The following is a 21,722-nucleotide window of genomic DNA, read 5'->3' as shown; positions in this document are numbered from 1 at the left end:
CAGCAAACCCACACCAAAGCAAAATTCTCCGTGTCATAACAAATCCCTGTTGCAGTGCCAAAGCAAAGCTGTTCTCACAACTCCTCCTGTCTCTCTGTCATTCCAACAGTGCAAACATGGACTGTGCAGGGGACTTGGGCAGCATCTCTGCATAGTGGTCTGCTCCAGGACCATGGAATTTTGCCAGCTTCTTCTCTTCTTTAGGAGGGTTCCCACTGTTTTCTTAATAGGATGCTGTTTGATCAATGAGACACAAAGCTGATTGAAGCAAAACAAAATTTACCTCCCTTCTCTCATGTTTATATTTGAAAGAATTCAAAAAAATCTGTTTGGGGCACAGGCAAAAGCTTTAGGATTTGCAAGTGACATGAATTGCTCTTTGAGAAAGCCCTGCACAAGCAGGGACAAAGCCATGCTCTGGTAAATTCTGTCACAAGGTTTGTTAACTCCCACCAGCCAGAGGACAGATTGCGCTGACTTGCTTAACATTACACACAAGTCCTGGGTCAAAATCAGAGCCCAGAACAAAATTGATTCCAAAGGTCCACTGAGTTTTGAATGTTTCTGCAGTCCTGTCTTACAGAGGCCTCTCAATTTCCATCCAGCCTCTCCCTCATCCTCTTTACCTGAAGCAGCTCTAACACATTAAAAAGCACCACATCATTGACCACAAGCAGTAACACTTGTGCACACCTGGGGAGAACATAAATAACATTTACTCCACTTCAGAGAGGCTCCAGCCTAGGTCAGGTGTAAAAACACAGCAGACACACATTGCTTACACCATCAGCCTCCTTCTGAGAAAAGCATTTTTACAAGCCCTGGTTCATCTCTGCTGCCGGACATCTGTTGGTCACAAATTTTCTGCACTTGAGCTGAACTCCACATAAGCCTGTCCTGACACAGTGATGAGCACTCAGTGGCATGAATGCCAGTAAGGGAATGATTTTATATGTCCAGAGCTCCCATGTTTCTAGAATGTGCTTCAATATCTTGCAGCAGAGTCAATGGTGGTGGTTTACTTCTTTGAAGAAAGGTACCTAGAGAAGGAACTTATTCTATAAAAGTGCTGTGAAAAAACTTGAATTAAAAAGTAGCTTGACTGATCAAACATGGTACCATCTACACTGAGTCCTTGGCTTCATTCATTGCTTTAAGAACAAGAGGAACTTCTTCAAAGTCTGTACACATCAACAAAAGATGGCAATCACTTTATTTTTAAAACATCAAAACCAATGAAGTCAGAGGCTGTCTGACCAGGACTGCTGGGTTTGCAAGGAGAAGAACACAGGAACTCCTGTCAGCCTCAATGACAGCTACATTATCCATGGGAGCTGCAACAAATCTGCTCTCTCTTGCTCAGTTCTCATTCAGGAATTAGACAACTGTCTCCAGAGGATGGGAAAGGAGAAACCACTAAAACTTCATCCAGTCTCACTCTCCTGTGTTCAGTTCAAGACCTTCAGCATTCATTCAGGGAAGATGTGAAGTATTTATTTCAACACAACATTAAAAAATCCAATTTAAAAGCTTGCAAATACTGAGGCATTTCTGCCTTTTTTGTGGCTCATATGTTTGAAACAAGGCCCACAGTTCATCATTCATAAGCTTGCCACTGAGCCAAAAATTTCACAAGGGAGTCTGAACGAATTTCTGGCTCCTCTGCCTTTAAGTATTAATGAATACTTCTGTAAGTTCAAGAATGCCCCCCATCCTTGCTCACACACTGAGCCCTCGCCTTCAAGCAGCAGCTTGGTGAGATGACTGACACAGCCTGGGTGCTCATCTTCTCCACCAGGAAAAGCTCTCCCTGCAGTTCAGAACAAGCCTGTTATGAAGTCCTTCTGGGAAAGGGCACATTCTGCAGAGAGCAGACCTGCATTCTGCTCTGAGGAGATGACTGGAATGCATTTTCCCTCTGCATAAAGGCATTTCCTTGGAGGCATCAGCAATCCATGTAAATAAAAGGTTTCCAAAAGGTCACTGGCAATATAAAATGTAATTAGCTTAAAAATAACAAGTATTTTTAGGCACTACTCTGCCCCAGGTTATCTTACTGTTACTTGGGGTTTTATAATCACAGTTATTATCAGCACTTTTTCCCCGCTTTTGGAAGTAATCAGGAAAGAAAAAACCTGACAAATACACTGTTAAAAGACATCTTGTCACTCTCAAATAGGAGAGCTAGAGACTTACCACCCATGGCTGTGCACAAACTGCACATCATTATTCAAGGTAACACAGCAGCAGGTGCACTTGTATTAACAGGACACAATTAAAAATAAATAAACAAGTTAATTACGCTGCTGTTAAGTCCAAAATTGACAACACATTTTGCCATGAGCACCAACATCCCACTTGGTACCTGCAGCTGGCCTTGCCCAGAGTCAGCAGAGCCCACAGAACTCGCAGCAGGGCTCAGGGAACAGTGACTGATCCTAGAAAGTGTTTGGACAAACAAAGCAAAACTCATTCTGCAGTCACTGTATTGGCAGTTCAGACTTGCTGCTGCACCCGACTGCCCACAGGAGATAAGTCAAACAATACAGCAAAATTATTTTATTGACAGTTTAGAAAACAGTATTTTTGGCTAATATAAAATTGAAGTCCTAGTCCCTTAACTGCAAGGCTGACACCCCAGTGCTGAGTCAGTGAAGCACAGAATTTACTGGGACGTGGCTCCAATAAAAACATGACACACACCCTTTGCTTTCTATAAGGAGAAAGTTCATTCTGCTGATGGTTTGTCTCCTCCAAGTACCCAAACCCTGCTATCAGAATGAACTGGACATTCTCTTTCTCATGGGTGCTAACAGCCCTTCCATCTCCTCTGCTTCCCGTCCCCAGTGTGCCCCCCACCATTTTCTCTATCAAATTGTCCAGTTGATGAATCAAGTTAAACTCAGAGCAATTGTTCCCAACCTGCATTTAGCGGCAAGGCTTTTCCCTCTCCATCAGATGGGAGTGTTGGCTGTGTGCCCACACGTGTGTCTGTCTGCTAATCCTATCACTAATAAAAGGTATCACTGCTCCTCACAAACCTGGCCCTGCTGAGTCTTCTGTGAATCATCAAAACGCACTCTGACTCCAACAAGCTCCGATTCTCACACCAGAGCAAGATTTGTAGAATGAAAAGCAAGGTTTAAGACCCAGATGAGCAAGTTCAAGTCAGTAAATTGGGAGTGTGACACAGCCAGACAAGCTGTGCTGCAATTCTGTCCCTGGTGGCACAGGATTCAACAGGAGGGGATGGGAGCAGCCCTGCTCCACACTCACAGCTACCACAGCAAGAGCTACACAGTGATTTCAGTCCTGCTCTTTAAGCAGATAAAGATGCATCAACATAAATGATGCTTTTGGTTTTAAAAGGTCAATTAATGTATTGTCTCGTTAATTTTTACCTGTAATGCAAGATGCACAAAGAGGGACTTTTTCATTAGGATAATCCATGGAAAATGTGCTGTTTAGTCAGTAGAGTCCCATTAAAACAAAATAAAACCTCACAGCTTTTTTTAAAGCATACACTCTATGTTATTAGTTGAAGATGCTTTGGACTCTATGTACTGCAACTGCCATAGGCTAGATCTGATAATCTCTTATTTGTACAGTCAGAAAGGGACACATTTTGGTTTATTTCCATAAATATTTCAAAAGCTTTCTCTGGCTGAGAAACAGAGAGCCTCTTCAGTAGTTATTCCAGTCATAAGAATTTGATTGTTGTTGCCTGAATGAAAGGAAAGCTTGGGGGATTTGTTGTGGGGGTTTTGATGAGATATTTTTTGTGTGTGCTTTTTGTTACCGATTTCCATCTCTTAACAGTGAGAACATATTTTAAAAGTTATTAATATGGACATTGTTTTAAATATTGAAAATATGCAAAAACAGCCCATACATAAAATATGACAAGGAAATTACATTTAGCTGGAACACTGTGCTAAACTCTAACAGAGCACCATGCTCCAGCTTTCTTTCTGACCACTCATCCAGCCCCAACAGGCCCTCTGAATGTCACATCCCACCACAGGTTAAGGGAAAAACAAAACAAAAACAACCCAGCAGCAACAAAATAGCTGTACCAGTAGGATGCATCCCCTCTGAACCCATCTCTATCTCCTTCCTAAGGAGGGACACATTTCTGCAACAGAATGACTGCACTGAGAAATTGTCAACATTTCTTCTGAACAAGGGCATGGCTGAGCCACTACTCCCTGAAAACACACCAAATACTGGTTCAAAGGGAGACGGAGAGAGAGGATCTGACTATAAACACATTTCCCTTCTGTGATGCCCATGCAAGAATTAAGCAATTGGTCTGACTTTGGGAATTTAAATATCAACAAAAATTTCTTTTTTCTATAAATTTCCTTCAACAAGAAATCTTGTGGACAAGGGTGGAGAAATGAGGAAGCACCAGTAAGGCATGAACACAGCCAAGATCTTTCCAATATCTAACCTAAGACTTTCCCAGCACCATTTTCTAAGGAGGCCTTGCCTTGACTCATCCAAACAACTTATCCTTCCTTAACCAGGTGCCTCAAATGTATCTGATGCTTCAACAAAAGCTGCACCAGAGCTGCAGCAAAAGGGACAGCAGGGCCAGGAAGATGCCCTGAGGGTTGGAGCACCTCTCCTACAAGGACAGGCTCAGAGAGCTGGGGTTGCTCAGCCTGGAGAAGAGAAGGCTCTGGGGAGACCTTTTTGTGGCCCTCAGGTGCATGAAAAGGAGGGAGAGGGATATTTCTACCTTTTATATAGGTAGAAATAGTGTTAAGACCTGGGGCAATAGTTTTAAACTGGCAGAGGGCAGGTTTAGATCAAATGTTAGGAAGAAATTCTTTACTCAGAGGGTGGTAAAGCACTGGGACAGAGAGGCAGTGGATGTCTCATCCCTGGAAGTATTCAAGGCCTGGTTGAATGGAACCCTGAGCAACCTGGGATAGTGACTGGCATCCCTGCCCATGGCAGGGCGTTGGAAATGTGATTTTTAAGGTCCTTTCCAACCCAAACCATTCTGTGATTCCGGGATTCAAGCTCTCCACAGGAAGAATTTCTGAAACAGGCACATTCACATCAAGATGTTCTACAGCTTCTTCTCTTTCCTTTCACTTGTAACATTTTTTAGCTAATTGGCTCCAGAATTTATAATGCTGGTGACAGCAGCCTGGCTGTGCGAGGCAGAGGAGGTGGAGGAGGAGGAGGAGGGGAGGCAGAGCAGCTGCCAAGGCTGCCGGCACCATCTCCTGTTCTCAGGCTGTTACTGCAAAGCCCAGCCCAGCCCGGGCTGCTGATGCTCAGCCAGGCAGCTCAGGGTATCTTGTGCTTAGAAATATCACAAGGCAACTTAGGAGGTTTTATGCAGACTCCAGAAAAAGCAGGAATCCAAATATGAAGTGCAGCTAAAACCACCGAATTTTGAAAAGGAGCAAATTAAGCAGCCAAGGAGGGGGGGGGATGCAATTACAGCAGAAAAAACTGTGTTTCACCATTAGCATTGCACAATAAGAAGGTTTGTCAGGCACCGGTTTAGCCTCCACATGTTCACATCCGTCAGCATTTCCATGATAAATCCTAATTTTCGCCATTGTTGATCACATTGAACTAAAACTTGGTATGCAAGTTTTTAGCACAGATGCTCAAATAAATTATGCACATTAGTCATTTAACTTTCAGAGCAGCAAGAGAAAGCTGCTTTTTGGGAGGGGGGTTGACTGCAATTTATGACAAGTTGGGGGTTTTTTTTGCCTTACACAGCTAAAAAAGACAAGCAGCTCACTTCTTGAATAAACTTTCCAAGCAGTATGTCTTTTGTATAGATGATAAAACTTTGACAGTAGGAGAATATTTATGAGTAATTAAAAATGCCTTCCCACCACCAGCAGTGATATACCTTCAGTATTTTGCTCTATACATTCACAGGTGCATGCAAGCAGCCACAAAGAATATTAAACACATAATGAAAATACCAATAACAGCAGCCTGAAGGCAGCAGGCACTAGAGAGGATGTGATCCAGATGAGAAATTGTTCAAGAAGCAGTTAGTTATGGAGCTGAACAAAGTGTACATGCAGATATGATCAACTGATTGAGACATCCCAGGCCAGACAATCTATTTTTCAGGCATAACCATATTCTGTGCAGTATTTGAACTGACACCACTTTACAGCAAGTTAAAAAATCCTACAGAATTCATATTTACCTTGGTAAAATGTCTCAGTGTATTCTGGCTGTCCTCATCAATCTGCTTAAAATAAACAATATCAACCGTACCATAAAGTACTTTAGAAAAATCCATAGTCTGTTTTGAAACTGCTGTTATTACAGCAACTACAGTAGGTGTTCAAATAAATGAGCACAAAAAGACAGAAAATTCATTCTGCATTCTGCCACCAATCTTCCTCTGTCTTCCCATGACTGCTCAGGAAAGCTGTATTGCAGTTCTAGCATTACAAATTAAGAGACAAAACTGTTAAACACAGCTTTGTTTGACTGTTGATGCCTTCCCATGAAACAGTTCAGGAGCCACAGTCACTACAGCCATTTTAAAATACTGTATGGGAAGAAACAGATGTGTATTTGGGGGAGAAAGGAACAAAAAATTCTTAAGAGATATGGCTAATAGGAATTAATGTTTATTTGCCTTAAAAACAGCAGAGCAGGCAGGATACAATGTTTGTTTTCATCCGTGAGGTGACAAACTCGTGTCACTGGATAAAAGTGACTCAGCACCCAGGAAAGAACTCCAGAAACTGAGTCCAGACCTCCTGGGCTCCAATCATCTTCCTCATTTATGGAACCACCCTGGTGACTTCAACACTGATTCCAAAGATATCACCAAACAGACAACTCTTTCCAACTCCCATCACATTTTTCAAGGCATGCTGCCATGTTGCAGAGGAAATAAAAGACAAATCCTAAGAACTGAAAATCTTAAAGCACTACAATTCCCAGAGCTCTATACAAAGCTTGGCAGCGGGCTGAATATATGGTTTTACATAATACTACTGGTTTCAAAGTAGAATATTTCTGTACTGCTGCCTACTGCACTGCTGAGATTACAATTCCTCCCTTTGTGTTCATATCACAAATATAACATGGATGTGGGGCACTCTGCCCATCAGCCTCCTGTAAATCATTAATTTGATCATAGCATCCCCCTGCTAAGAAGGAAAGAATAAGAATAATGATAACAGATAATAAGTTTTGACTTCTAATTACTTCAATATCTAAATATTCATTCTGGTTTCTGAGAACTTTGGACTAGTATTAAGATACATCTATTTCATCTAAAATTTTTAGGAATTTTCATCTCACAGAAGTGGAAGATTTATAGGGTAGATGTGAGTCATGCACAGGAGAGATGCAAGGCAGATTTCTCCTTCCTTAACTTCCACAGTGCAGCTCCAACCACGGTGTCCGCTGTACCACATGCTACCAAGAACAGCCTGTGCTTCCTACCAAATTAGCTGGTTATTTTTACACATTTTTCTGGTCAATAATGCCCACTGCTACCAAGGGAATGCTGAATCAGCATCTCTAGATTAAATGAAAGCTATCATTCATTCCAGTAATAAAGAGATGCACAGACATCAGGGATGTTGGTAGGAATACTCAGGGTCAATCACGACCCTGGAACAAGAAGGATTATTAAGAACAGAGTTAAATACCTTCCATAGTTTTTTTTTTTTAATCATTAGAAATGATCAGAGCACTGAACAGAGTGCTCTCACACATTATTTTTGAATGTTCTCCCAGGAGCACAGTCAAATAAAAGGTAAGAAACCAAGCACTAATATTTGTACTGGTTTTGCACTCTGCAGTCTCCACAGAGCTCCAGGGTATCATTATAGCTTTGTCTATCCCCTCTAGGCTGCTTTTTTTGGCTTTTTCTACATATTTTCTTTTTAAATACAGAGAGAATGTTCCATGAGCTCCAGAACCAAAGTTGCCTGGTTTCCTGAGGATTTCTCTCTGTAAAGGTGACTCCTGACTCAAGCAGACTTCTTTTCCTCATACCAAAATGACACAAAACACGAGAAGCATGAAAACCATGCCAGCAACATTACCATGGTACTCTCAAATGCCATGAGCCTTTGGCAAGCATGGAACAGCATAAATGATGGATTGTGATGCTGCCAGGGTGTGAGGCCAGAGCTCCCTCAGTGCTGCCTGATCTCCAAATGGGAGATTCCCAAGGGTCTGTTTGCCTGCAGGGCTCTGATCCCTGCCATGACCTCAGGGCATGGCCTCAGGATGGAGATTTCCTGGAGATGGAGATCTGACTGCCTTAAACTTGCTGGAATTCATCACTTTTGAGACCTCCACCATCTGCCAAGCTTGACAGAACACAACTTGCAAGTTCAAAAGTGTAGGGTAGGCACAGACAAATCTCATCTACATACACACACAAAGCACAGTAATAAGCCTCACTTCCTCAGGAAATCAGACTAAAAATGGCACAATCATGAAAAGCAAAGGTCTGGGCAAAATCCCATGTTTTTCAAATTGGAAGCGTAAGTCAATGTCTTGGCTAAATTATTTTTTGCTTTCCTATTTTCTGCTAACTATATGATAGAAAAAAAAATAGAAAAGCTTTGTATCTACCTAATTAGAGTCATGAATAACCAGATGTTGCTCTAGAAGCTTGCTATATGAATATGTAGATTGGTCACTTAATGAGTACCCTATTGAGTACCTTCTGGTATAGAAGCACAGATCCATTTTGGAGAAAAGGAAAAGCAGCATCTACAGTCATTTCTTCATCACCTCACTCTGGAAAATGAATGCAGAACCTGCCAGCAGTTAATATTGCCCTGAAGCACCGTGAATAAACATTTGTCTGATATTAGGTACACAGACACCTCCATGTGTAAATCAAGGTGCAATGTGCCATATAAATGAACAAAGGAAGAAAAAAAATCCCTACCTAATCCTATATTAGACATTAAGTGCTTCTTTTGATCAAAAAATAACTCATAAAGCCTATTAAAAAGCTAGCACTTCTCTCTCTGTCAGATAAAAGACACTTCACTGTAATTAAACTTCTGTCCAACTTTCCAGAAGATTAGGGGAAGAAGTCTGACAGGCTCTATTTGTTTTTGTGACTGACATTCATTGGGACATCCAAAGAAAAGAGAGGTTGGGCAATAGATTTACAACACTTCTAATCTAACAGCACTTATGAAGATGGACAGTTCTGGGCTTATCATCACTCATTCTTTTTTTTTTTTTTGTTTAAAAAAAATCCCTGCTGCCCAAGTCTAAAGCATTTTCTGTTCAGTTTGCAATCTACATTCCCTGGTCTTCAATGGTTTGGGGTTTTATTTCATTTTAAACAACAACACACACAGCAGGTTGTTTGGGTAAATCAGTTTGACATGATTTATATGAACAAAGGTGGTAAACAACCATGTCTCTTAGCAGAACTCCATGAGCACTTGCAGTAGGAAAATTCTTTTCCAAACACATTCTCTGTGTCCCTTTTCCCATATGAAACAATATGTCAAAACACATGGCTGGGTTTCTGGCACAAGGTGATGGGAATAAGCCATCAGCTCCAGGATCTCAACACCAGAACCAAGGATTTACTGCTCTTCCATTTTCCCCTCTGTCCTTCATCCTGCCCAGAACCAACTTCACCTATGTATTTTATTGTATCTGACCTTCCACAAGACATCTCAAGGTCCAAAATCAATCCTGCACTTAGATCACAAGAGCAAAAGTAGAAATTATCCCTTTGGGAGGAGCCACAAGTAACCATTTTCACAGCCTGTCTTTCCAAATGCAGCAAAGCTCAAGCCATAAAGTAAAATCCTTCCTTCACGTGAGCCATCTCATAGGACAACATTCCCAATTCTAGAATACTTTGCCAGGATTGTTTGAGGAAATCTCTCCAGAGAGACCAAATATGTAGATAGAAAGCAGGCACAATAAATATGCAGCTTTTCTCACTTTAAAAAATATGATGTATATAACTGCTACATGATTTCTCCATCAGAGAAAAGCTTATGAACCACTTGGCTGACTTTCCATATTCCAAACTACAACCACCAACACATTTCAGTGCACCACACCTACAGCAGTCACAGCTGGGGGGGAAAATGGCCTTTAACTAATGGTGGCTGCATGGTTAAACTGACCCACTAATTAAACACCTCCCTTCCATCACCTTTCCCTAAATAGCAGAACAGGTACAATTCTTGCTATCAAAGTGGCCCTGAGCAATCCTCTTTTGAACCTTTGGATTGTTAGCTTTGCTCTGCAGTTAAAAAGCTCCAGCACACTCCCTGCTGCTGCTGCTGCAAGTGTAATTTACTCTATTTATACGACTTCTAGCAACACACTCCAGAGCAGCACAGAGTCCATCACGCACGATTAATGGCACTTTCAGCTACATTACTCAGCCATCCTGAAGTTGCCAAGAGAAGTGAGTTTCTGCCCATGTGTTCAGTGCTAAAGTGACCCTCCTCCTGCCCCATGCTGGCACCACAGGAAGGTTTTCTCCCCTTAGCAAAAATAGCAAGCTCCAAAGGAGTCGACACAACTCAGATGTGTAAACAATCACTGTTAAAAGAAATTGATTTCAACCTACTGCTCAGGAAATTCAGTCCTGTGGCTCTGTGTCTAAAAGTGTGCAATGTGAGTGATGGAGCAAATAGGATATGCATCATCATTTGAGACACTGGCAATTGTACAGGCTACACAAAACACAGATTGCAGTGCAGATCCCCACACGGGGAAATACCACTGCAAAAATGGGTTCATAGTGATGTTGCAGATTCCCACAATGGGAAATATCACTGCAAAAATGGGTTTATAGTGATGTTGTCTCTTTGTGGTGGGATCATCTCTATTGCCTTTTAATTACACAAACACTGGCTCTAAAAAATGCACAGTAATAAAGAGAAAGCAGGTCAAGAATGCAAAAATGAGAAAAAATAAATTTTCTGTTTAGTGAAGCCATTCGGAAAAGGTGTTTATCAACCATAACTCGCCACTGTAGATCAACTACAGGACACTGGAAGCAGAAATAGCAGCTGGCAAGTGCCCACCCCAGTCACTGAACAGTGTGGGAAAGCATCACTGGGAATACAAACCAAGACGATTGCAGTGTAAAGACACAGAGAGAAATAATCAGCTTGCAAACCCCCCTCACACACCTTGCAGGCACGGTCCTGCCTGTGTTTAAAAGCTGGTGATGAGCACACACACACTGTACAAAGACTCAGCATCTGCCAGCTAGGGAAGGGAGCCATATAATGCTCTTTACCATGACACTCAAAAATCTCATTACTAAACAGTTTTGCACTGTAGCAACAGGTGAGCCAGGATTATCTGTGATTCTCTCCTTCGTTGCCATAAAAATGAATTCAGATGCCAACTTGGGATGATGTTTTCTTAACTATCTGCTAATTCATTATTTTTAATGGAGAAAACTTAAAAGTTCTTAGGGTAGACACAAATTTTGTGGTGTTTGTACCGCACATTGCTCTGTACACACATAACCCCCGATGTTATAAATCAAACATTGCACTATCAGCACCAAAAACAACATATTTCAACTAAGGGCAAAAGAACCTGTGGCTGAAAGAAAAAAACAATAGAAAGCTGAATAAGTGCTGGGCTTCATCACTAGAGGGAGGCATGATCACATATTAAACTACTCTAATACACAGACAATTCCAAACACAATTATGAAACAAATAAAAGAGAAGACCATCAGCTAAATCTGGAAAAGATTCATGGAAAGGAGAAAATTAGGTTTGCTTGCTTAACAAGGTTTTATTTCCAAAAACTCAAAACCTTCTGCTGAGAATTTTCAAATCACTTGTAATGAAAGGTTTTTAAAAATTTATCTTATTACCTTCTTTTTAAGACAGAATAAGGTATGTGATAGAAGAAAGTCAAAATGATCAGTTTCAGAACTGACACATCAGGAAAATGTTAGAATTTTAATTTCAGCAGCTTTACAGTCCATTTAACTTGAAATCAAAAAGTAATTTTAATCATGTTTTTATTTTTAAACTAAATTGGCACAATTATATCTAGATGAACAGGCACTATCAAAAAGCTGCTTTTTCAACAGACATTTCCCCTTGGCCATTAATAAATTTAGGAAAAGAACTTCTCTGAAGGGCTGTGAAAAGCAGTCTAAAAATAAAAACCCATATCTGTAACTCAAACACTACCACCATTCTTTTATTTTATCATTTAATCACTTGTGGGTTTGAGGGTTTGCCTGGTTTATTTTTAATATACAGAATGTCTTTTTTATATTGGTGAGATATTTTTTTCTCTGCTGTAAACTTCACAGATAAAACCACACAAAAATTTGGCTGGCTCACTCCTGGGAATTTACACCTAGCTAACCATTTTACAACAGTTTCATTAACAGCAGCAGCACAGCCAAAACTTTTTACCACCCTGCTTGAATCCTGCCCATCATGAGGAAGGTGGAGCCCAAAACAGGATCATCACCTACATCAGGAGATACATCAGGAAATGCTGCCCACAATAAGCTAAGTGTGCCCACCCCACACTCCTGTTGCTCAGCTCTGCAGTGCAAGCAGTCCAGGGTACTTTTGAAAGACAGAGGTTTTGCTTTTAACAAGAATGGCTTTAACAGAGGGCTCCCGATGTATGGAATAAACAGGGAAGGAAGAAGATGTGCACTGAGGGTCAGCAGCACTGTCTGGCATGCTGTGTGGAACCAGGACAGACTGAAAGTTTAGCTCTGGCAAATTCATTTCCCCATTACACATTCACTCCCACAGCGGGGCAATGGTTTAAACATCCTCATGTTTCAAACACACGTCTCACTCCATAAACAGGCTGCTCCTCTCAAAGTCTGGCAGCATTTTGCCAGCAAAACTGCAAACATCCTTCTCCTTCACCATCTCTACAACCTGGTCCTTTTAGCAGTCAAATCACAGTCCTCAGAGCTCCTACTCCCTTTCCCATACCCACATGGATACTTGGCACTTTTTGCTTTGTGACATTTCCTTTCCAGATGAAATGGTCTGGGGAAAGCAGCTCATTTCCCCTTGCAAACATTCATAACATAAAGCTTGATTAACTCTTCACTGCATCATCCACAGTTATTCATTTTTTTTTCATTCAAGGATTTCAGTAAGCAGAAAACCCTTTGTCCACATGGGAAAGAATAGAAGGTGGCACAGAAAGAACATCAAGGAAATATGAAGAGCTGGTGTCTCAGTTTGCAGCCCTTGCTTCCTTTCTCTGGGCTTTAACATAGCAGGGTCTTGCTGTCAGCATCCCCTCCTGGAGTCACTCACCTGTTCATGAAGGTGGAATTCTGCTCCTTCAGGGCAAGCTCCCTCTGCTGCAGGGCCACAATTTGCCTTGAGAGATCATCAGGTGTCCTATGCAATTAAAACAAAATAAAAACTTTGAATGAATCATTGGTTGCAAATCTATGTTCCACACACAGCCACGGAACAACTCCCACCAAAAGCAGCCAAAGGTGATTTCCTGGGGCCAAACCTGTTGCAGTCCCTTAGAACAACACAGAGCTGCACCTTGTCCAGCTCACATAAAATCTAAAGGCACCACAGTATGAGCACAGCATTGGTAGTAAGAGAGGAAGAAAAGGAGGAAATAAATCAAAATGCAGACTGTACAATTCAACAACTCTGGCTACTGCTGAACACCCTGTGAGAGTGTAGATGTTCAGGTACATCACAGGTGACTCAAAGCAGGGCTCCCACAGAGTTACCAGTGTGGGAACTTCAGAGTCCTTCACACACACCATGACTCCAGAGCCACAGGAGAAAAAACCAGAATCCCTCAGCTCTGGGTAACACTTCAGATATCACTGATAACCTTTCCTTGTCAAAGAGATCAGAGATTTTTACAGACCTGCTAGTAACAACTGCACAGCTGTCAGAAATAGGTTTATTTTTTTCATCAAATCCAATGACAAATGCTTAAAGGTAATGGAATGGGATCAAGATAACTCCAGACTGGCAGTTCCATGGACCACATCACAGCCTGTGCAGGAGGAAACTGCTCTTTCAGAGGCCTCTCTTTAAGTCATAAAAATAAAAAATTGTCTTGAGCCATCAGAAAGGTTTACCCACCCTAAAATAGAAGCATCTTTATCACACTCCCCAGAGGAAAGTAAGCTGGAAAGTTCACCCCTGTATGAACTGGGTCCATACATCCCTCTGCTCCACCAAGATGCACCACCCACAAAGGGGAAGAGTACCCAGACCTTGAAAGGGATTTTCACAGGGACCAAGTGGGGAGTCAGTTTTGCAGCAGTGAAATCTGCAGACACACAATCTATCATGTACCCCAAAAAGCAAATCAAGGTTCCACTCCTTCCAAGTGCTGGAAGGAGGCTGCTGCCTCTCCAAAAACTGAACAGGGAGAAGTGCCTTGAGCTTGATCATTGGATTCTGACTGGATCTAGGACTAGAGCAGCCCTTTTTCTGATGAAAAATATTTTTCAGGCAACTACTCACATAAAAAAAAAGGCATTGCTTTTTCTCTTTAATCATCTGTCACTTCCAGTTGAGTGAAAATTAGTTAAACGCTGAGTTGGTGCAGATAGGATTCAATTTTGGCAACCCCAGCTGAAAGATTCCTGCGTTTCACTTCCAGAATTACAAACCTTTATCCTTCCTCAGCAGAAAATTTTGAGGCGTCTAACACCACTTGTGTTAGATCCAAGTCTTAATAGTCAATATCCAGTTAAAGAGATGGAAATGCTCTCCCATGAGACAACAGAGGCACAGATTGCAGCAAAGGAATCACTCAGGACAGGACATCACACTCACTAGCCAAGGGAATTATGAGAAGAAACCAAGACACGGCCTGGAGATGGCTTGGCTAGAACATCTGAAAATAAAATTCTGTTAGCAAAGTCAATTTTAAGCCAACATGCACCAGGATTTCAAAATGTGTTGCAGCATTAAATAACATTTCAAAATTTTGTAACTGAGCCTGAAGGGATCCTTAACTTGAGCAGTTCACCAGCTCTTTACTGAGGGCTACCAATGGCTGGGCATCAGAGGGAACACCAGGGAAATGGACTGGGCACACCTAAGTCTGTTTGGCAAGAAGAAGCTGTAAGCAGACACAATGATTTGTACAGGAAAAATCTCTGTACAATGTAAGGCCAAGTCAACAAGGCTCTGAAAAATGCACTTCTAAGCTTCTAATAAATCATCCAAATAGAGGAGATTTGTCATAAGCAAAGTTAGTATCAGGCAGCTCTCTGGTCATGCTGAGTGCCAGCCCTCAGCCCTCACCACCAGTGTATGGTCCCTGCATCAATTAAATAATTTCACAGATTCTTTTTTTAATGTACAAAAAAAGTGTATTGGCCTTGATTTTTTTTTTCTCTTTTTTTTTTTTCCAGAAATTCATACCATCATCTATTAGGACTGAGATCAGGAACTGAAATTAATCCAGTAGTAAAATGAGAGAGCACTATAAAAGCCACAGATTTCTAGTAATGACAGCTCCTGACCGATTTCCAATAGAAAACAATCATCCTCATCTGCTCAGCCATTCAAACCAACAATCAGCTTCCAATCTCAGTTCCAGCAATTGGCAGCTTTAGGTTTACACTCAGTTCTGGACAATGTTTTATTGGCATTAAACAGCTTTTATTATTTTTTTCTAAGTGGAGCAGCATAGCTATATAACAGAAAACAAAGTCCATGGGTATTAACCCCCGTAAAGAAAAGTTCATTTTCTGTAACACTAAATCATAGCAGGTGATCAGAGCCAAAGACACCTTTGTGTGCACTCTGCTGTCCTAAGTGAGAGGTTTCAAAGCCTGGTTCCAAGGTCTACACCCTATCCTGAGCATCAGCAGTTTGGCAAAAGCCAAATTTCCACAGATCCAAGCAGAGAAACGATGCTGCATGCACAATAAAATTAAATCAAAGCTTTCAATTTGAAGAGAATTGGTCAAGTCCCAAGGCACTGCAAACAGCAACCAGCTGTAACCAGGCCTCCCATTGCACAAGTTTCTGCAGACAATGCCATGCAAAGAGAGAAGTCTGTCAGCATCCCAACACACAGCAACGTGCTCTGGCCTTGAGAGCCTTGGCTGATGTCTGTAATTTTTGCAAAGCTCTGTCCACTCCCTATGGAACAGCTGATATCAAAAGCAGCACTGGAAAGCCAAGGAATCTGCTTTAAGAGGTTCTTTGTGACAACACAGCATTCCAACACTCCTGGAATCACCATGGCTTGTTGAGGGAAGTTTGAAACCCTGTCCTGAGCCAAAGACAGCCAGAAGTCCCTTTCTGAGAAGCGAAGCAGTGCCACTGTGTTTGCCCTGCAAACCTGCAGGCAGCTTCCTTCCCCAGGGAGTAACCACCAAAAACCCCACACCTCGTGTGCAGCAGCCATGCACAAACCTGTAAAGGGACCAAACAGTTCCTTTCAGGGCAGTGTGTTATAAAACTGATTCATGCGCTTTGTAATCATAAAGTGCACGTGAACAAATGAAAAAGGGGCTTCCAAACTGCAGGAGCAAATCCCTGCCTTCAGTTCCCTCCTCCTGGCTAAGGCACAGCAGCTAAAAGCTAGAATGTTCCTCCTCTGTCCCACCTTCCCATCCTGAGATCCCCTAAATCAAAATACATAAAAACAAACACTTGAATTTAAGCCTAATTTGGATGAGGTTTTCTTTTGCCCTAAATGAGCAAATTAGTCCAGCAGTTTACATCACAGTAAGGCAGGAGGGGGACAAAACTGCTGGTAACCAAAGCTCTTTGCCTTCCTTTGAAGCACAGATGATATGAAAAGGAGCAACTTAAGAATGATGAAAACATAAAACCATTCAAATGAAGTGAAAAATTAACTTAATGGGATGTCCAACCAAGTCATACAATGACTTTAAGTGCCCACTGTCACACTTTTTAAACTTCTGATGAAAACAGCTTATGTTATTTTGTATTATCTTTATTTTGATGCACACAACTGACATTTGCCAGGATTTGGAGGAACACACAGTTCTTAGTTAAGGATCTATTACCATTTCAGTATAAACTGTGACAGTTACACACTGAGAATTAGCTGTCAAAGTAACATTAAACCAACGCTCTCTAAATAGACAAAAATGTTAAAGAAAAAAATTTTTAATTTATAATTTATCAGAATGTCAACTTCTTATTGCTTCTATAAAATGCTTCAAAATGCACAGCAAAGGAAGAGTTTTGATCATAGCTAGAGATCAGACATTAAACTTTACGTATGAAAGTGCAAGACAAAAGTAAAACTGAAGAGAATAACAGGCACTTCATCAACTATGTTTGGAGGACTGAGTTCTTCACTGCTTTTTGTTTAATTAAATTTGATTCAAACAACCAAACTAATACCACATTTATAACACTAAATTACTCAGAATTATTTATTTTTGAAAGTCTGCTTAATTAACATTTCACAGATTTAGCTCAGTATGAATACACAATGACAGGTTTGGTTGTCTCGACCAAGTCATATTAAATTGAAATGGAACATTACCAGATTTTTGGCACAGTACTTTTAGTTTTACACTTAAACATAATTAACTGACAAAGACCAGAGACTGACATTCTTATTAAAGTGTTTGTCAAGAAAATAAGGCACAGGAAGGGAGTCCACATCTGTTTAATTTTCTTCTATGAAAAACAACTTCCAGGTGCTTTTTGGAGTTTTGGTTTGTTGGTTTTTTTTAAGGTAATCTCCCAGAAGTATAAAATATTTACTTTGTCCCTTTCTTTTGTATTATGAACATGGAAATGTTATAAGATTCTGAAATTCTGCTCTCCACAAGAAGATCTTTTTCTACTTTTATAAAAATAATTTAATCTTCTTTCTAGGCAGGAAAACAGCAGCATCTGAAGAACAAACAGAACAATAACATGACAACAAGAGAAGATTTCTGGAAAGGCAGTTTAGTTGTTTTAAATATTTCTGTATGATTAGAAAGGCCATGGAATGCCTGTAACAGTCTTTTCCTGTATGTTTGAAGTGAGTCTCAAACATCCTCTTTGTATATTTGATCTCCTCAACTGCTTTAACTCCTCTAGCTCTGGTTTACAGGACTCCTGTCTATCTCTGAAGCTTCACCAATCCAAAAGCAGCTCAGCTCCTGGAAGGACTTGCCCTGCAAGAAAGTTCAGCAAATATCAATAACCACAAGAGCTCATACAGAATTCTGGAATACAGCACAGAGTCCTTATGTTTCATTTGGTCAGATTAACTCCATGTTTGTTATGAGAAAGGGAAATTAAGCAATTTGTAGCTTTCTCCTCAAAATATGCATTGCCTCCTTGGGAGGACTCCTTAGCTCTTCTTCACCAGACTAGAAGAAAATATTACCACTAAAATCTGGTGTCCAGACCTGGAAATTCTGAGATTTAACTTTCACAACTCCTGCAGAAAAGCCCCTCCAAGCTCCAGTCCAGGCAGTTCCCCCTGTCTGTTCCTATCTCCATGCCTATATCCTCCCCTCCTATTCATGACTACATTAACTAATGCACATGGTCTGGAATCTCCTACACACATTAGTCACAAAAAAAAATATATATTCAATGTTTCCAGGCAATTAGGACATATTTAGTGCTTTGTAGCACTTTGACTAAATGTTTTGAATAGCAGTCACAAACCTTTACTCATTCAAATGAAGGTGCTAAGAGCTGTCAAACCCACAAAACTAAGGTATACCTGAGACTGTTTCTCCAACAAAGTGGCTGCTCAATATTTTATGTACAAAGTAAATGGAGGAAATCTGAAGTGCAAGTGAAAGCAATAAGCAATCTCAGCCTCAGAGGTTCCCCTCATTTAGAGAATTCTTATTTGTGTACAGATAGAATCAACAAATCCAATTGCTCTTTACCAAAGCAAATGTCCCCATTAACCACTTGAAGTAGAAGAACAACTTATTTGCAAGAAAACATTTGAAGTGTTTATAAGTGTCTTGACAATTCTAAAGACAATTGATATGTCTCTTTTGAAGCAATTGCAAAATTAGCAAATTAATCCAATCAAGCTATCATTTGAAGAGGGGAGGGAAAAAAAGGAAGAAAACTATCTTAGATTCCAGTTAATAACCTTTGGGTTTTAATGAAGAAAGCTTTATTTCCTCCCAAAGTTATGGCATGATAACAACACATTGTTCAAGTCTCATTTCTACTTTAAAGATAAAGGTAAGGGCTCAACAAGATAAAATTAATCTTACTTTGGAAGAAAAATGAACCATTGGGCAAACATTTCAGCAGTCCAAACTTCTTTCTCATCCCTACCACTGCTCTTAGAGCAAGCACAGAACAATTCACAGAAGCATGCCAGGTAACACACATTGCACAGTGGAATGGAACCTCAGCAGTGAAAAGGTTTCAGAGACCTCAGGAAGAGGGGATGTACACAGCAGCACCAAGACTGCTGATCTGGAAAATAAAAACACTCACCTTTGGGGTTTGCCACTGCATGCTCAATCACATGACATAATTCAAAGCTTTTAGAAGTCATGGTGAAACAAAAATTTCCCAGAGTCAAGAGACCTTCATAAAATGAGACCATTTATAAGGCAGCAATAAGGAATTTAACATACATCTCAAGACATAGGGAGGGTATCTACAAAGCTGTGAAATACTCTTTGTCCTATGTTTTTCCTGTACAAGAAAATGAAGAGTTCTTAAGGTCTTAAACCCAACAGATTAGACACTGAAGAGAAAGAAAAAGCCACAAAATTCTAAAGCAACTTTCAGGTACTCACCAGCAGTAGTACAGAATTATTGAAGTTGGAAATTATCAAAAGAGATTTTAAAAATGGCTGTTACTGCTCTCATGCTAACAGAGATATCAGCACAATCTTCACAATTAGAGAAGCAAATGTATTTTCTCAATTCACAATTAAGTGAATGTAATTATATATTAATTATGATGTTGAAAGGAAATTATTGTGCTACACAATTTCATACCTACTGCCCTTAAGACTTCAAGCACAAAATGTAAACACACTTAATAATGTAATGTTTCATTTTACTACAGCAGCAGCAAAAGACATTTTAAGTGTTTTTCCTAATCACAAACCTTATCTGAGAAAAAAACAACAGCTGAAGGGAAAAATAATGCCATAAAATGAATAAAAACTCCTTTTAGGGAGTCATAAGTAGGGCTGTTTTTCCTATAGTTTCTATTTGTCCCTGGAGTTGGAAGAATCATTTTGGCAACCTGAGGTTGGGCTGAGAGGACTGTGTGAACAGAGGAGCCAAAAGACTTCATGAGGAAGGTGAGGGCAAATCAAACTAATCTAAAGAACAGAATGTCAGCAGAACACCAACTATGTATTAGATTTTCAAGGCATTTGGATAGTTGTAAAGAGCAATAAACAAAAAATTAATATCTGAAAACCAGATATTAAATAAAATACAAAGATGTGTTCATTGGAAACAAACTCCAAACAGAAAGATGTTGTTTCTTTCAACAGTGGGTCATTAGAAACCCTGAAAACCATTACAGGCCAATTACCAGGATTATACAAAACTGGGAAAGAACCCTGACCGCTAAAAAGTCAATTTTACCAAACCTCTGCTGATTCCATTTGCAAAGTCACTCTCAAGACATTTGAAGAGAGATTTGGACCAAGCCTAGAAACACATCATCAACTTCTTCTTAAGGAAGGAGGAGTGGGACACAGGGACAAGATGCAAAATCTTTCAAAACCTAAAAACAAATATAATTTCCACGTATCCAACATGCCCTTCTGGCATAACTTCTAGCCCCATGAAATTACCAACAGAGACATCATTTTTGCAGATAGCCAGGGCTCTGTCTGACAGGAGAGCTCCTGCTGCAGCCAAGGCTGGCTACTGACAATTTATGTACATTTGACTATTTTACAGATTGCACTGAATTGATGGTCTTGTTCTTTTGACACCTGTCTGAGATAATCCTTGCAGAATATTAATTTACCCAAGTCCTTGTATTGTTTTCAACATCTTTATAGATCCTGTTGTTTACCCAGACTCTTATCAGCTGAAAATATTAGCCAGCAGTAACACAAAGCCCCTAACCTTGAGCAAGAGGAAATAATAATAATAATGGCTGAAGACAGGTCCTTGGGAGAGTCCAGACCATATTTTCAACTGCTTTTATATAAAGTGATTTGACAACCCATATATTACTTACTTCTGATTACAATCACATATTTAATCTCATGCCAGGAATGGCCACTTTAAACTACAACTTTAAGCTACAGTAGAAGTTATTTTAAATGTTTTTTTTTTAAATATCAATACAATAACCAGTCACAGGTAAATTTATGGTAACAATTTTAGAATGAATGAAAAGCATACTGCTTGTATGTTCAGCTGGAATTCTAAGTTATTCTTTCAGCTAGAAAATTGAGGTTAAGCCTGTTGCTTTGATTAATTAAAATCTACCCAAATTCAGTAAAAGATTATGTCTCACCTCTGCCAGAAGCAGAACATAAAACATCTAAGCTCCAGCAAATGTGAGAGGTTAAAAGCCTTGCTGAAGTACAGAAAACACAGCTGAAAAATGATTATATTTATCATGAAAATCAATAGCAGAACAACAAAATTAGGCAATGCCTGAGGAAAATGCTTGTGCTGTTAGGAGCCACAGGGTATTTGTAATAAGATGGAAAAAAGGCATCAGCTGCCACTGAAGCTCTGTTTGTGGTATTACATCAAGTGCATGAAACATCTGAGGTAGGACTAGATATCCCCTGGAAC

General features: G+C 40.3%; 1 protein-coding gene across 2 annotated transcripts in view; it reads right to left on the bottom strand.

The window, feature by feature from the left end:
* MAD1L1 (mitotic arrest deficient 1 like 1) overlaps positions 1-21,722 on the bottom strand; it is a 346,582-nt gene that overhangs the window by 297,989 nt on the left and 26,871 nt on the right. For both annotated transcript variants that reach the window (XM_063171763.1, XM_063171764.1), the window contains exon 10: positions 13,293-13,379. In XM_063171763.1, the coding sequence (XP_063027833.1) occupies positions 13,293-13,379 (87 nt within the window). The remainder of the gene's footprint in view (positions 1-13,292; positions 13,380-21,722) is intronic.

This window comes from Melospiza melodia, chromosome 18 (genome assembly GCF_035770615.1).
Source record: "Melospiza melodia melodia isolate bMelMel2 chromosome 18, bMelMel2.pri, whole genome shotgun sequence".
Taxonomy (NCBI): domain Eukaryota; kingdom Metazoa; phylum Chordata; class Aves; order Passeriformes; family Passerellidae; genus Melospiza; species Melospiza melodia.
Note: the sequence above shows the minus strand (reverse complement) of the source record. Positions and strands in the feature narration are given on the sequence as shown.